Consider the following 15,895-nt stretch of genomic DNA (forward strand, 5'->3'; position numbering starts at 1 on the left):
TGCTCCAAAACCTAACGCTGCACACTGCCTTTTAGTTAAATCCAAACTGCTCAAACACATTAATCAGATACGACACTACATCCCGTTATTGTCAGAACAAGCTTGAACTTTGTACTCGGCACTATTGTTTAAACACTTTTATACACAAACAGAAAAAAGTAGACATTGTAAGATGAACAGATGATGACATTCCACTGATTTATTTTAATAAGGAAAGTATCTTACACTTTGAATCTAACATTGCACACTATATCCAACCCATGGAAAAGACAACAAAGAAAAGTAAAATCTAAAAATAATATTCTTCTTACAAAGCGTTGCCATCCAACTAATTTGTAAATTAGCCATTATTTGGTGTCACAGTAACTTGTTTTTATTATTATTATTATTATTATTATTATTATTATTATTATTATTATTATTATTATTATTATTATTATGTTTAGTTGTAACCCCATAACAAATAAAGCATAAACACAACAATCATGTATTTAAGGGCAATGGAGAAATTTTCAGTTTATGATGACTTTACACCCGACTAATTTCAAAGCCTCATGTTGATCAGGTGAAGAAGAGGAAAATTCAAAAACATTGTGTAACTGTTGTTSTTTTTCCACATAGTWACCATTTCCATAAATTTAGAGCAAATGGCTACCTTTTGCCCTTCTTTATTGTTTTGTATTTTGAATCCTGGCACTAAAACCTCTRTGCTTTTGTTATTTTTTATGCAAAGCCAAACAAAGATGTGAGTGAAACATCCATTAACATTTTTATTGGAATATARTAGTTTGAAACACCTTTAATTATGTTATGATGATTTTCAGTTTACAGCAAATGAARATATCACATTTACAATTAGAACAAACATCCTCATCACAACATATTTTAATTTACTGCATGTGATTAAACATTCAATGTGTGCTGAGCAATAAAGTCCTTACATAATGTTTTTGCTGCCTTCAGGAATATAYTTAATTCTGCTTAAAAATGTTATTATTGAATTTAATAATTCCCTTTTGACTGTTATTCTGGTTCTATATTGGTGTTTCTTTTTATTCTTCATTAAGGTTTMTTTTGTGTTCCAAATTAGGCATACACTCAAATGATTTTAAAGAAAATAAAAGCTGAAATAAACAATATTTTTAAAGATTTGATTTTACTTTTCTAAATTAGGAGCTCAGTAAAATTACAGACTCTTGAACTTGCTGATGTAAAGCTGATAATGGGTCTAACCTAGGACTGTACTGAAAAAAGCCAGCAAATCCTGCTGCAAATATTTTTATTTTAACATAATCAAAACATTATGTAACAATGTAACCTTCTGCAATATTTAATTATAAGTCACCAAAAAAAATGATGGAGAAAGAAAATTAGATATGTTTCCTGCTCACATGGGGAAAAGCAAATGGCCACTGAACGTTGTATGATTATTACAAGTGTCATAAATTCTTGAATTCCTCCAGAGACGCACAAAAACAACATCTCCAGACTCTAAATGTAAAATCACCCCATTCGAAGGATTAACAGAATAGGAAGGTTGCCCTTCAAAAGCAGTGAAGATTTGCTGCCCATTCTTGACCAACGTAGCAGCTGTATGTATTGATTTATGTCCATGTCCATGTAGGTAGAACTCAAAATGATAGACTCCTCTGATGGGTGCAGAAAAAATCCCTGTAAAAAATTATATAATTATTGGTACAATTAGAGAGTCATTATCCATATTTTTATCAGTCTTTTGAAGAAAAGCAACTCATTACAGATGAATACATAAAACTTTGTACCTGTGTTTGGGTTGTAGGCATTTCCAATATTTGTAGCAACATGTCTGAAGACCAGAACTGTTTCTGTGTCAAATGGTCCTATGTATCCTTGAGCACCCCCAGTGAACACTGAGGCGGAGAACGCCACATGTTTTGCTGACACAGAGAAAGCAGCAGTTATGTCTTATGGAGTTTAGAGACCAGTTACAGACAAATTTCTGATATCTTGGGTGACAAGATATCACCCAAGAGATCTTGTCAATACTACTCAATACACTTTTGAGTAGTATTGAAACTTGTAAAATAAGAATAAACCTACTTTGTTTGCTTCTAAAAATGTCTTAGTGTGTGTTATTTCTTATATAAAATCATGTAATGTTAAAGTTGTAAGTACCTTTGCACTGCTGCTCAAGACTTCTTACTTTTGTGACTTGCTCTAAAATTGCAAAAACCAAACAGACAATTGATATTAGTTATAAGCAATGTATAACGGCCTTCTTATGCTAAATGTTGTGATGGTGCTGTGTGGAAAAAAATACAGCAGCAGCCACATCTTAGCATTTTATGCCACTGATTATTCAGGGAATGTAGGTTGAGCAGGTAAAGTGCTTTAAGTATCTGGGTGGAACACAAATCGACACCTGGCTGTCTTAACAAGTACACTCAGATTTACAAAAACAAAAAAAAGCCCCTTAATGCCTCAGTCGTCTCAGGAAGCTGAGATTTTTTAGGGTTAGTAAAATGATTTTAATCATGTTTACTGGTCCCTTCCAGAATCTATTCTCACTTTTAATGTCACATCTTAACTTTATCGCTAGCAAACAGAAAACATAACTCTCACACATAAAAAATCAAGACAGCAAAATAATTGGTTCATTACACTACTGTCCCGTATGTATGAGCTACAGTAGTCAAATCAAATTTCTCATAAATTTGGTGTCAGGCAACTTTTTGTATTCTATTCTGAGATTTTGAAAATTGTTTAAATAAATCAGCATTGTTTGCTTCTAAACATTTGAGAAAAAATAGTTTTAGTGAGTCATTTATTATATAAAATAATTTATTGTTAAAGTTATAAATACCTTGGTACTGCTGCTCAAGACGTCTTACTTTTGTGACTTGCTCTAAAATTGTAAAAACCAAACAGACAATTGATATTAGTTAATATAATGCCCTTATTATGCTAAACGTTGTCTTTTTGTGATAACATCAGGATTTTGTTCGTTGTCTTCTAATTACCTTGGTATTGTTGTTTTAGCAAGTCCAGTTCTTTTGTCTTGGCTGTTGGAGGAGTAAAATGAAAAACACTTAAATGTGACTATTTTAATATAAACACTTCAGGATCATACTGCAGTGATTTCTGGTTAACAAACCTTCATTATCTCTCTGTAGATACTCCATATCAACCTTCAGTCCAGCCAATGAGGAGCTCATCTCTCTCAGCACAGCATTGATGTCCTGTGTGCAGGTTTGTTGATTGTCTGAGAGATTCACTGCATCTGCTGCCTGTGATTCTGTTTGTCTTAAATGTGAAATAATTTCATTGTCATTGTCTAGTTGAAGTTCAGCTGTGGAGAGCTCCATTATCAATAATGGCGCAAAAAGTGGGTATGCAGGCATGCAATGCATAGGGGCGCAGCACCAGAGGGGGCGTCAAAACCCCATCTGGAGGGGGCGGCACGCCGATGATGTAGGGGGTGTAGAGCAAGCCTATGTTTTCCACGCTCCTTCAACTTTCCTTGAGAGAGAGGGGGCAGGGTGTAGTTGCACCACTGATGATCAACATCACATTTTGCAGGCTGCCTTTTGTGATTTCTGTGAAAATCCAAGCCTTACATATTCACAACTTCTGGCTAATAATTAACTAAATCTTTTGTCTTAAGTCTGTGCAGATAACAAATCTTTGGGTTTGATCAATAAAAAGACATAACTTTTGGTCATAAACATATTACTGACACACTCTTCTCTTAGTTAAACATTAATTAAATCTCATGGGTTTTTGTAACAAGGCAGCCTTTTGCGGTTGGATTTTATTGTGAGGAAGACTATTTGAGGCAGATTCAGGTGGAAAACAGCAATTCACAGCATCAACACACAGCACTCAATCTCAAATCCCAATCCCCTTTCACAGGTGAAACTGCAGGCTYAAATAGTCTCAGCTGTGTTGGACTCAACCTCCTCCAATTCACAGGGGGATCTCACTTCCCAAATCTCCACCTATTTCAATAAACTACATTTTATTAAAWAYRAACATTAAAATGYACTTTTTATAAATATTTTATATTTTATCTTACACCAAATGAAACACCACAAAAAACCCATAAACGATTTCCTCCGCCCCACTTTTCAATGGCCTCTCCCGGAACCTWTAAATGGTGTCCGGACCCCCGGGGTAGAATTTGTCCAAACACCCTGGAGAGGACACAGAAAAGACAGGTGAGTCACTCAATTTCAGCACTCCACACCTAACAGATTATGTACAAACATTTGCTCAGTTTTACCCACCAGTAGCTCATTGCTGAGTAACAATTATCCTCCCTTCACAGGCAACCACCTCACTTGTCAATGAGGAGCAGCTGTGCAGAGCCCAGAACAAAAGGCTACATGCTAATTACTAAAATCCTCAATAAATACAATTAAAACTTCTTGTGTGCAAATTGTTATTTATGTGCAAACCTCTGTTTAAAGTGCAGTGCTAAATAAAGTGCTATACAGAGACTTAAGTACAACAGTCCCAGTAATGAAGATCTCTTCATTACAGTTTTTAAGGTTTTATTGGCTCTAGTGGCCTTTGTTTGATAGTGAATTGACAGGAAAGTGGGTAATGAGAGACAGGGGAAGACATGCAGCAAAGATAGCCAGGCCACGACTGCCGCGTCAAGGACCAAGGCGTCGCTCCTTCACCCTGACGTTCCTTCCCTCGGTCGGGGGGAGGGGGGGCGCCGATCTATGTTTTCGCATTCACCTGAATAATGTGTAGTTGCGCCACTGTAAGTAGATCACATTCTCTTTAGCTTTTCTCTGTGTGCTCCAAATTCATTAAATGTAAACTCATTAGAAGCCCGAGCCACCATCCGGCAAATAATTCTGGTCTGTCCCGGACTATTTTTACCTGTCCAAACAGAGCTTCCTAACCAAGGTGTCCATAACTCTTCAACACGCTGTCAGCTCCCGGTCAGAAAGACTCATTTAGTTCAGTGTCCATGAGATGATACATGATATTCAGAAAGGATTTTTTATTTGATTGACTTACGCAAAGAGTTCATCTGCGATGAATAACCAAATATTCAGTTTGGTTATTTTTTTAAATTATATACTGTATATATATATCCTTACTATGAAGCCCGAGCTTCCTAGTAAGGAAGCTCGGGCTTCCTTACTATGAAGTATAATTTACTTCAAGCTAGTAAATGATAAACTGTATGATAAACTACAGTTTATCATAGTAAGGATAAACTGAATTGTTGTGCAATCAATCAAATAAAGACATAATATTATCATTAACCTATTTCACAAGTAAACCAAACTTGTTCTCTAGTACCGTTGATATATAACTGGCATGTGAATCAGAATAGAATATTGTTGAACTATCAGCTTACATGACAACCGGTTTAATACTTTAGGTATGTCGGTATGAACTCAAAAAAAAAAAACAGAAGGCCAAGTTAGCTGTCCTGAGGCAGATCACAGGACAGTTGTGGACAGTTGGACTGTCCAACTGTCCACAACAGTTGGACACAAATCTACCTGGTATCAAACCCACAGATGAACGCCTCTGTCTTTAATTAGTTTCTTTCAACTAACAATTGCAGCAAGTTCCCATTGTGATTAAATCAAATCACAAATAGGTTTCTAGTGTACAGTTAATGATTGAGCAGTAAAAACCTGCTTAACAAAACTGAATGCAAGCTCTGCCTGAGCTTTAGTTCATTTTCTAAGTTTGGATAAAACTGCACTGTGTTAGAATTATTATAGTTAAAATGATTTTAAAAGGACATAATTTGTGTAATTCAACAAGGTAGGTTTTGATAAATGGACACACAATGAGTCCCCCAGATTTAAGAGATTGTTTTGTTCATATGATAATAATTGTATGCTTTTTGTGTAAAACAAGATAGTTTTTGGACCTTCAATAAAATGTTTGAAGCTAAATGCCATGTTCTAAAATGATTCAATTATAACTTAATGAGTCTAAAAAAATAAATTAATTGATTAAATGAATTCATCCTGTATCCATCTTTCTGACTAATATATCAACAATCTCTTTTTTAGGGTGTCCTTAGGACTTTTTAAAGACAAAGTCAAATTTTGGGGGATTGCTGAAATGTGTATTTAAAGTGTATTTAAAGAATTATCTTTCACAGACAGTTTCTAACTTCAAAAAGCCAGCAAAGCTTCTCGAGACTGCTTCAGATAAGATAAGATAAGGACCAGCTGAAAGATCACGGTAATGGATTCCTCTTCAAAAAGAAGCATCCTATCCCAGACCCTAAGACATCCATTTTGTTTTAGTAAAACAATATTGGCTGTTTATAACAGATGTCTAATCTATTCCATTTCTAACATTTAATAAAAAATCATTTTTAAGCCTCTTATTCAAGGCGAATATAAATGTAGTTTTTACTCTTGAAAATATATCCTCAGTTTCATAGCCGGTCACAGCCACGTACTGTGATTTGTGAGACACTGCCACTTCCTTGTTTTTGCGATGCAGAAAACTGAACTTCTATTTGATAAACCATCTCTTTGAAACAGGATAATGTATGAATATGTGTAAAAATTTTAAGGAATTGTTTCCAGTGTTTCTTTTATTTATTTCCTGCAACCTCAGCCAAATAACAAACAAATTGTGACTGAGCTTGAGGTGTCTGAATATGTATTTCAAGATGCAGAAGCTGATATTTGTTTTGCTGAAAGTACTTTTTTGTTTGTTTCAAGTAGGACTATTAGATGCTCACATGGTGAAAAGCAGATGGCCACTGAAGGTGGTGGGCTGCAAGGGACCATCATAAATCCATGAGTTGGGCTACTGACGCACAAACACAACATCTCCGATCTCTAACAGCAATGTGACACCATTGACAGAGTCAGCCGAACCGTTACTTTGATATTCGACATGTTGTCCATTCTTAATCAACGCTGCAGCTGAAGGACGTGAAGGATATCCATATATATGGATCTCAAAGTGATAGGCTCCTCTCACAGGTGCGGTGAAATGCCCTGTGGAATAATATTTAATGTTATACTTCAAACATCAATTTCTCTTCTCATTTTTTTAAATAGAAATATACATTTCAATACCTGTATCTGGGTTGTAGGCATTTCCAATATTGACAAATACATTTCTGAATACCAGAATCACATGGGTGTTAAATGGTCCAATATCTCCGGTACCCGAGGCTGACAAAGAGGCTGACAAAGAGGCTGACAAAGAGGCTGAGAAAGCCACGCGTTTCACTGTAAGACAGAAACATAAGTTACCATCAGTTTTTGATGCCACATCTTTGATTCTCAAAAGTGTATGCATGTGAGCTTTTCTCCCCTCGAATGTGAATAGTGATGGGATATCTATCTATCTAAGTATGACTGTAAGAATAGGGTCACACCATTTAGTTACTTTAAAGGATAAAAGACTGCTTTTACGCCTTTGTTACTAGGGCATACAGTTGTCTCTCTCTCCTCTCTCTTTTTCTGTCTCTCTCTCATTGCTTCCAGCAGCAAGGCCAAAACTGTTTTTATTTCTTTACTTCTTCAAGCTAGTAAATAGATAAATATTCTGATCCATCCTCTTGCAACTCCAGTTTTATTAAGTCCAACTCACCCTGTGAAAAAAGGTCATGTGAAAATAAATAATTTTAATAAGATCTGAAAGGTAAAATTAGCACATTATCAGTTTTTAAGCGTTAACACTCTTTCGCTCACTGTAAAACATGTAAAACACTTTTCACATGGCCAGTCTATAGCATAGCTGGCTGCAGCTGCAACATGAGAACATGCATAATATCATGGGTTCTTTCCAATTGTGAATTAAATTATAAATTAACTTACCTTTTCCTTCTGTCCACAGAACCTCCACTTGGTGCTCAGTATTGTTTGCCATGGCTTTGACTGTGGTCACCTCTTCTACCTGTGTTGGAGATTATGTAAAATAAATTAAAAGAGGAGTCAAAGGAAAAAAATAGTCTTCATTTTATTATTTGCATGAGTAATTTAGGATTAGTATAGTAAGAAGACTTTATTTAACACACACTACTAACTGCTATCTATGTTCACCTTTATATCTTATAATAAATAAATGAACAAATCCACAAATTACACAAACTACACTGACAAATATGTGACCTCATTAGATTGTAAATACACATTTAACATGTTATTTCATTTTTCATGTAATAGATACCTTGGAACTGTTGCTTAATCATAACCAACTCATTCTTTAGTAACTCCAGTTCTCTTGCCTTAGCTGTTGGTGTAAAAAAGAACAAAGACGTAAGCCATTATTTACACTGTCAGTAAAATAATTTAGCATATAGCATTAGTAACAAAACATTTAACTCCTTTGCCATTACATACTTTTCCAGTTTGGGTGATTTTACCTGACATTTTCTTCAACTTTATAACTTAAATTTTGAGTGAGAGTTGAGCTTTTTTATTATCTTTATAAGTAGTTAAAATGCTGTCACAAGACATAAACCACTATGCAACAGTTAGAGACAGGTGAGAAATGTTCAAAAGAAAGTAGCTATGATTTGACACAAAGGTGAATTGACCTGGCATCAATGCATCTCACAAATAAATTTTATTTACATTAAAATGGTTGCTTTAATTTAAACTATCATGGCATAAGTAGATATCTTTGTTTTGTTGGTTGTGTTACTCCAGTACAAAAATGACACAAAGGTAACAGTTTCTGGTTTACTTGCTATATTCCTTTTCTATCCAAACTGCAACCTTTACAAATGTTTTGTCATCAAATCCTGTTGTTTCATTAGCACCATCTTTCTTGTCTTAGTTGTTTCTGTGGATATAAAAGAAAAGATTGCAAAGCAATGATCTCCCCATGAGTAATTCTTAGCATTATTTACTTATGTGATGCATCTTATTTATGAACATACCTTCGTTGTCTCTCTCYAAGTTTCCCACCTKCACCTTCAGTCCAGCCAGTGAACCAGTCATCTCTCTCAGCACACCATTGATGTCCTGGGGTCATGTTTGTGGTTGGTTTGAAAGGCTTTCTGTGTTGTTCTCTTGTGATTCAGTTTGTCTTACATATGAAATTATTTTATTGCCAGACTCTGTTTCTAGCTCTGCTGTGGAGAGAGAGCAGATTAACAGCAATAGAAAAATCATTCCCATCTCTTTTCTAAGTTTTCGTCTCTGCATCTAAGGTTTGTGGTTTCTGGCATGATCCAAGCTTAAATACTGTGTAACTCTCAGTTATGGATTATTACCATCCTGCAGGAACACGTGCAGGTGATAAGACCTGTTATTTTGGACTCCTGTATAAAATAGGCCTTTTGCAATTGTTTTACAAATAGTTCTCTTTACATTGTGATGTATTTTCTGGTCAAACGGGGGATTGTCAGATAAAAGGTTTTGAAATTAATCTTACAAGATTGTGACAATGTGTGATAATATAATCATAAAATAGTGGTAGAAATGACACATTAACTGTTTAGACAGGTTATTAAAATATGGTATTTAGGAAACATTTCATTTGACTAAACAGTTTGTTTCAAACTTAGCAAAACTGATTGAAATTGATTAACATTGAAGCTCACCATTTTGAATCTCAAGTTTTGGACAATTAGGAGTAACAATGTAGTTAGAATAAAAACTTTATCTGTTGAACATGATAAACTTTGTTCAGTTTTCTGAACTTTTTCTCACTAAACATTTAGTGACAAAATAACCATATTACTGACATCAGTTAAATGTTGACCAACTCAAAGTTCAAGGACAGCTGCCAACAAAGATCACAGACACAGTTCCAAGTTTATTGCTGGGAAGGCAAAACTGTTAATGATTTATTATGCAAAAGAACAAATAAAATTTTGATTACTATCATCACTGAAATGTGGGTCAGCTCATAAAGTTCAACAAAGAGAATACAGAGATAGATCCAGGTTTATTAGCACCGCTGAGAAAGTAAAGCTGTTAATGATTGATCTCACAAACAAAAGAACAAACAGAAATGTTGGCAGGTTTTTAATCTCCATAAACTAAGAGGAAGCTGAAATATGTCTGTAATACGACTCTATGGGATGTATAAGTAAAGAATGTAAGACATGTTTAAATAACTAAGTAAATTTATTAAGCCATCCAAAAACATTTACATATTAAGCAATCCCAAAATTTAGATACTAATGTAAGTCAAAATTCAGAGACTGGTCAGAGGGACAAAGCCAATAAAGTTCCTCCAGATCTACGGACAGCGTCTCGTTTTAAACACATATTTTCCAACATAAACATTTGGTGACATTCACATGTTCCATGTTGAGGTGTTGTTTAGTTTCTGAGCTTTATTGTTTTTCCTCTGGGATCCATTAATGAACTTCCCTTTTGAGCTGAATGTGTTTTGTGTGTTCAGACACTACGTCGCTCATAGCACAAAGGTCTCAGCTTGTGACTTAATATGACAATATTTCTAAATTAAAATGTTGAAAATGTAAGTTTAGATCATTGAGTAATGATTAAAAAAAACACAACAACCTTATTTATATAGAACATTTTTATTCAGTTATTCATCAAAATGCTCATTCAGTGAGAACTTTACAAAACAATAAGACCTGGATATAAACCACAAAGACAAAATATCCAATAGCTCACTCTCGAATTGATTTAAACCTACTGAAATTATGTTTTGCTTGACCTGCTTAGTTTTTACATGCAAGGAAATGTAACTTCTAAGAAGCAAAGAAATGTGTATTTATGTGATACTGAAACCGATAAGAATTTGGACTGTTTGTTGCTCACAGGGCAAAAGAAGACAATCACTGAAGGTATCATGGGGTTTTTGGTTACCATAAATCCTTCAGCTTTGTAACCATTTCCAGGCCGGCAGATGATAGTAAGTTTTTTTTCTCATTTGTTCCTAAATTTTGTTGGATCTCAGCCTATTGTCTACTTTTTGAGGAAACATTGGTGTACTTTGCTTTTCCAGGAAGGTCTCATGTGGTGTTTTAATTGAGAACAGGTGTGGCAGTAATCAGCACAATCACTTTGTCACGCAGGACTGTGGTGGGTTTGGGTTATTTTCTGCCTTCAGAATAAACATCCTCGTTTCAAAACTGCATTTTGTGTTTAGTATTTAAATTGATTTGACGTTATGAATCACTGAAGTACAACAAGCGTGTAAAATAGTAGGACATCAAGAAGAGAGCAAATACTTTCTCACACCACTGTAGCTCTGTGTCAGTTCTGACATGTTGTAGAGTTGATGGAGAAAATCAGCACAGCTTTCTGCACACATGGGGAAAAGCAGGTGACCACTGAAGGTTGTGTGATGATATTGGTTATCAAAAATCCTTGAGTTTTGCCACTGATGCAAAAATATATTGTCATCTCCAGCTTAGACGTAATAGTTCTTTATTGTCAGTCTCTGCTTGCAGCTGAATTGTGCAGAGACAGCACAATCATTGCCATCTCCAGCCTTAGAACCTGTTTCAGTAGTTCAACTATGAAGCTTAAATATTTCTTTTGTCAGTGACTAATCATTGACAAGCTGAATAATGAGTCAAAATACTCTTCACATACATTTTGACTGAGTCACTTAAAGTAAAAGGAAATTGGATAAAGAGGTTACAGCATCGATGGACTTTGTTCCACAGTTTTATTATGTCAATTTCCCAGAAAATTTAAGAAGGTTCATAATAAAACATTCTTGACATTCTTGACATCATTCCTGAATCAAAACGTTATGTTACCAAAACCAGCTAATGTGGATTGTGGACTAGAGGTATTGTGTGAATATTGGGACAGAATTAAAGAATCACAAGAGCAGTTTCATGGAAAGAGATGATTGTGGATGCGGCCAATAAGATTCCAGAAAAGGCTTATTAGCTAATTACTGAGGCCCAAATTGCAATTTCCTAAATCAGATTCTATGAACATAAATGAAGCATGGAAATAACTTTCACAATTTCCTTATTGTATTAATATTGCTGTAAGAGCCACTTATGTTTTCATGTTTATCACCATAGGGGGCAAATTTTATTTAGTGTTCTGAGTTGTCTGAAGGGGGATGGAGCAACTTAAGGTCAAGTGTGATTCTGTTCAGGTGTTGCTAATAGGAAAGGGCAAACAGTTTTCTACTGTGCTTGGTTTGGATTTATGTTTGACTTATGTTGTTCTAAAGCGTATGTGCCAAACTCAAGGCCCACGGGCCAAATCTGGCCCTCTAGACTCCAAATTACATAAGTCCTTCCAGTTTTTCACAAATATGCAAAATTCACACAAAATCAACAAATCTCCACAATGTTTTTTCAGATTTTACTGTAAATTTTCTCAAAATTGGTCAAAGACATGGAGTTTAAGTGACAGCTGCCTCAGCCTTACTTGATGTCAAGTTATAGTGCATAACTGATAAGGCGAGTAGCAAAAAGTCACATTTAACATTTATTGATAATTTAGCAGTTTATTTGGTTTTATCGAAATATTTTTTGGCATTACTGCCCTTTTAGAATATTTAGATGTTTTTAATTGGCACAAAATGAAACTGAATTTGACAGTCCTGTTCTAAAGGGAAATGGCAAGACAATGGACATTGTACATAAAATAAATTACTTTATGATTATAAGTCAAAATGAAGATCGGCATAACAAATCTTGATTTAGTGCACGTAAAACCAACACCTATCTGGAACAATAGCAACCAGTAACCTAAAATACAGGATTTTAGCTGCTATAATTGCTTTAGGTTCATATAAACTAACCCAAGATATTAATCCTAAACCTTCTTATTGTCAACTCTTCCAATGTGAAATCAACCTATAAGTAACATCTTTATAGAATAGTTTGGTAGTGTACTAAAGGCATGATAGTTTTTTTTTATTTATCACACTCATAAGTCAGAAAAGTCACACTGATTGTTTAAGTTAGTTCCACAAACACATTAACAACCGAAGTGCAGGAGCAAGGGGCCCCGGTTAAACCATGAACTTAATTAGCATAACTTTAAAAACTTTATTTGAAATATTTTACACATTAATAACACACACAAATTGGAAAAAACAATTGTTCCTGGTTCAATGATTTTCTATTTCTGTGGTCACTCAAAAGACATATGGACATATTTTTAATTTTCAAAAACAAATTTTATTAAATACTACAAATAACACCTTCAGGTTAACCCGTGTATGGTTCGTTCTTTGGTTTTTTCGTAAAGAACAAACCATACACGGATAGAACCATACACAGATTCAGGTTTAGTCCATTTAAAAGTGAACAATTTTGATCTGAAACAAACTGTGCATTACAATAAATGTTTCAACAAAACTAAATTGAAGTTCTAAGTTGCATTTTGTGTGTAATCTATTAAAAATAGAAAAATTGAAAGAGAAGCCTTAGAACCATTGTGGCTGGTAAATTATTGTGGAAATTTAAGACAAAATGAAACAATAAAAATTATTTAATGCAATTATAAAAAATCATGTACTTCTTCTGATGCACTCTTGCGGCAGAAATACATTAGGACTGTTTTCTGCTCACATAGTGAAAAGCAAGTGACCACTGAAGGTTGTGGGATGATTTTCACTGTCATAAATCCTTGAGTTTTGCCACTGACGCAAAAACACAACATCTCCAGTTTCTAACAGCAATGTGGCACCATTAGATGGGTTAACATAGTAGGAAGCCTGATGTTCATATGCGATGACAATATTGTTCCCATTCCTGACCAACACAGCAGCTGTTGGATATGATGCATGTCCAACTCCATATAAGTGAAACTCAAAGTGATAGGCTCCTCTCACCGGGGCAATGAAAAAACCTGAGGAACATTGAACAATAATATTTCTGTTGAATGTTTCATCCATAAATATCTACATAAAGAATCAACCAACTGACTGCATGTCAGGATTATAAAGAGAATCAAGTTGAAACAGTGGATAAAATGGGTTACCTGTGTTTGGGTTGTAGGCATTTCCAATATTTGCAACAACATGTCTGAAGACTAGAGGTGTATGTGTGTTAAATGGTCCAATATGTCCTGAACCTGATGCCATCAAGGAAGCTGAGAAAGCCACTTGTTTCACTACGAGACAATAAGTTAATATTATTAGGATCAAGCAGTTACTTGTTCGTAAAAGACTATTTGGTGTATTTAAAATTACTATCTTAATTTTTAAAAAATCTAAGCATATTAAACAATTAATGGACATGAAATAAAAGTACACAACTTGGTTTTTGTTGCGTGTTGAGATAATGTTTTTATGTGAATTCTACTGAGTTTTCCAAACCTTCTCTTTCTCTCTTCAGAACCTCCACTTGGTTTTCAGTGTTGTTTGTCCTGGTTTTAACACTGATCAGTTCTCCTATCTGAGCTGAAAATTGATTCAAACAAACATGAAATGTAAAATAAAATGATATGTCCTCTGTCAGTTTTTACAGTAATAGTTTGACATCACGCATTCACAGCAGTTTTGGTTTCTTGATGTTACTGTGCTGTGTGGAAGAAATACAGTAGCCATGTCTCAGCGTTTTATGCCACTGATTATTCAGGGAAAGCAGGTTGAGCAGGTAAAGTGCTTTAAGTATCTGAGGACACAGATGGACACCTGGCTGTCTTAACAAGTACACTCAGATTTATAAAAACAAAAAAAAGCCCTTTAATGCCCCAGGCTGAAATTTTTTAGGGTTAGTAAAACAATTTTAATCATGTTTACTGGTCCCTTCCAGAATCTATTCTCAGTTTTAATGTCACATCTTGGTACAACTTTATCGCTAGCAAACAAAAAACATAACTCTCACACATAAAAAATCAAAACAGCAAAATGATTGGTTCATTACAAACACTACGGTCCCGTATGTATGATCTACAGTAGTCAAATCAAATTTCTGATAGATTTGGTGTCAGGCAACTTTTTGTATTCTATTCTGAGATTTTTAAAATTGTTTAAATAAATCAGCTTTGTTTGCTTCTAAACATTTGAGCAAACATAGTCTGAGTCATTTATTATGTAAAATAATTTATTGTTAGAGTAAAGTTACAAATACCTTGGTTCTGCTGCTCAAGACGTCTTACTTTTGTCACTTGCTCTAAAATAGCAAAAGCCAAACGGATAATTGATATTAGTTAATACAATGTCCTTCTTATGTTAAGTGTCTTTTTGTGAAACATCAGGGTTTTGTTTGCTGTATTCTAAGTACCTTGGTATTGTTGTTTTAACAAGTCCAGTTCGTTTGTCTTGGCTGTTGCAGGAGTAAAATGAAAAACATTGAAAAGTGACTGTTTGAATATAAATAATTCAGTTTCATACATCAGTGATTTCTGGTTAACATACCTTCATTATCTCTCTGTAGATACTCCATACCAACCTTCAGTCCAGCCAATGAGGAGCTCATCTCTCTCAGCACTGCATTGATGTCCTGTGAACAGGTTTGTTGGTTGTCTGAGAGATTTCCTGTATCTGCTGCCTGTGATTCTGTTTGCCTTAAATGTGAAATAATTTCATTGTCAGCCACAGTTTGAAGCTGAGCTGTGGAGAGAAAGCAGATTAACAACAATGAGAAAAGCATTGTGATCTCCATTCTCAACATCATATTTTGTGGTTTCTGTGATGGGTCGAGCCTTAAATATTCACACCAGCGGACAAATAATTAACAAAATTTTTGTCTGAAGTCTGTGCAGTTAACAGATGTTACCATGGGTTTGACCAATAAAAAAAGGCATAACCTTTGGTCAAAAACATTATATTACTTAAAATAAAAACAAAAAAGTGGAAGAAACACGTGTAGGTGATAAGGCTTGGTGTGTGCGTGCGTGCGTGCGTGCGTGCGTGCGTGCGTGCGTGCGTGCGTGTACATAGAGAGAGAAATAGAGATAAGACAGAAGTAAAAAATTCTATATGTACTCGGAAACAAATGTAAAAAGTATGGCAATAAAATAAAATTAGTGTTTAGTAGAGATTTCTTAAT

General features: G+C 34.8%; 2 protein-coding genes across 3 annotated transcripts; both read right to left on the minus strand.

Moving 5' to 3' along the window:
- Window positions 1-794: 794 nt before the first annotated feature.
- Window positions 795-3,446, minus strand: LOC103468009 (cerebellin-2-like). 2 transcript variants are annotated; one of them, XM_017305615.1, is made up of 6 exons: window positions 3,134-3,446; window positions 3,000-3,041; window positions 2,843-2,884; window positions 2,155-2,196; window positions 1,782-1,916; window positions 795-1,671 (listed from the first exon to the last, which is right to left on the minus strand). In XM_017305615.1, the coding sequence occupies exons 1-6, from the start codon at window positions 3,387-3,389 to the stop codon at window positions 1,388-1,390; spliced, it is 801 nt and encodes a 266-aa protein (XP_017161104.1). In that variant the 5' UTR covers window positions 3,390-3,446; the 3' UTR covers window positions 795-1,387. The 2 variants fall into 2 exon arrangements, with proteins under 2 accessions (XP_017161104.1, XP_017161105.1); XM_017305616.1 differs by lacking the exon at window positions 2,155-2,196.
- A 9,460-nt stretch (window positions 3,447-12,906) lies between these two features.
- LOC103467983 (uncharacterized) lies at window positions 12,907-15,500 on the minus strand. Its single transcript, XM_008414751.2, has 6 exons — window positions 15,262-15,500; window positions 15,128-15,169; window positions 14,975-15,016; window positions 14,218-14,301; window positions 13,881-14,012; window positions 12,907-13,748 (listed from the first exon to the last, which is right to left on the minus strand). The coding sequence occupies exons 1-6, from the start codon at window positions 15,494-15,496 to the stop codon at window positions 13,465-13,467; spliced, it is 819 nt and encodes a 272-aa protein (XP_008412973.2). The 5' UTR covers window positions 15,497-15,500; the 3' UTR covers window positions 12,907-13,464.
- Between the last annotated feature and the right edge of the window lie 395 nt (window positions 15,501-15,895).

Source organism: Poecilia reticulata, linkage group LG7 (genome assembly GCF_000633615.1).
Source record: "Poecilia reticulata strain Guanapo linkage group LG7, Guppy_female_1.0+MT, whole genome shotgun sequence".
Taxonomy (NCBI): Eukaryota; Metazoa; Chordata; class Actinopteri; order Cyprinodontiformes; family Poeciliidae; genus Poecilia; species Poecilia reticulata.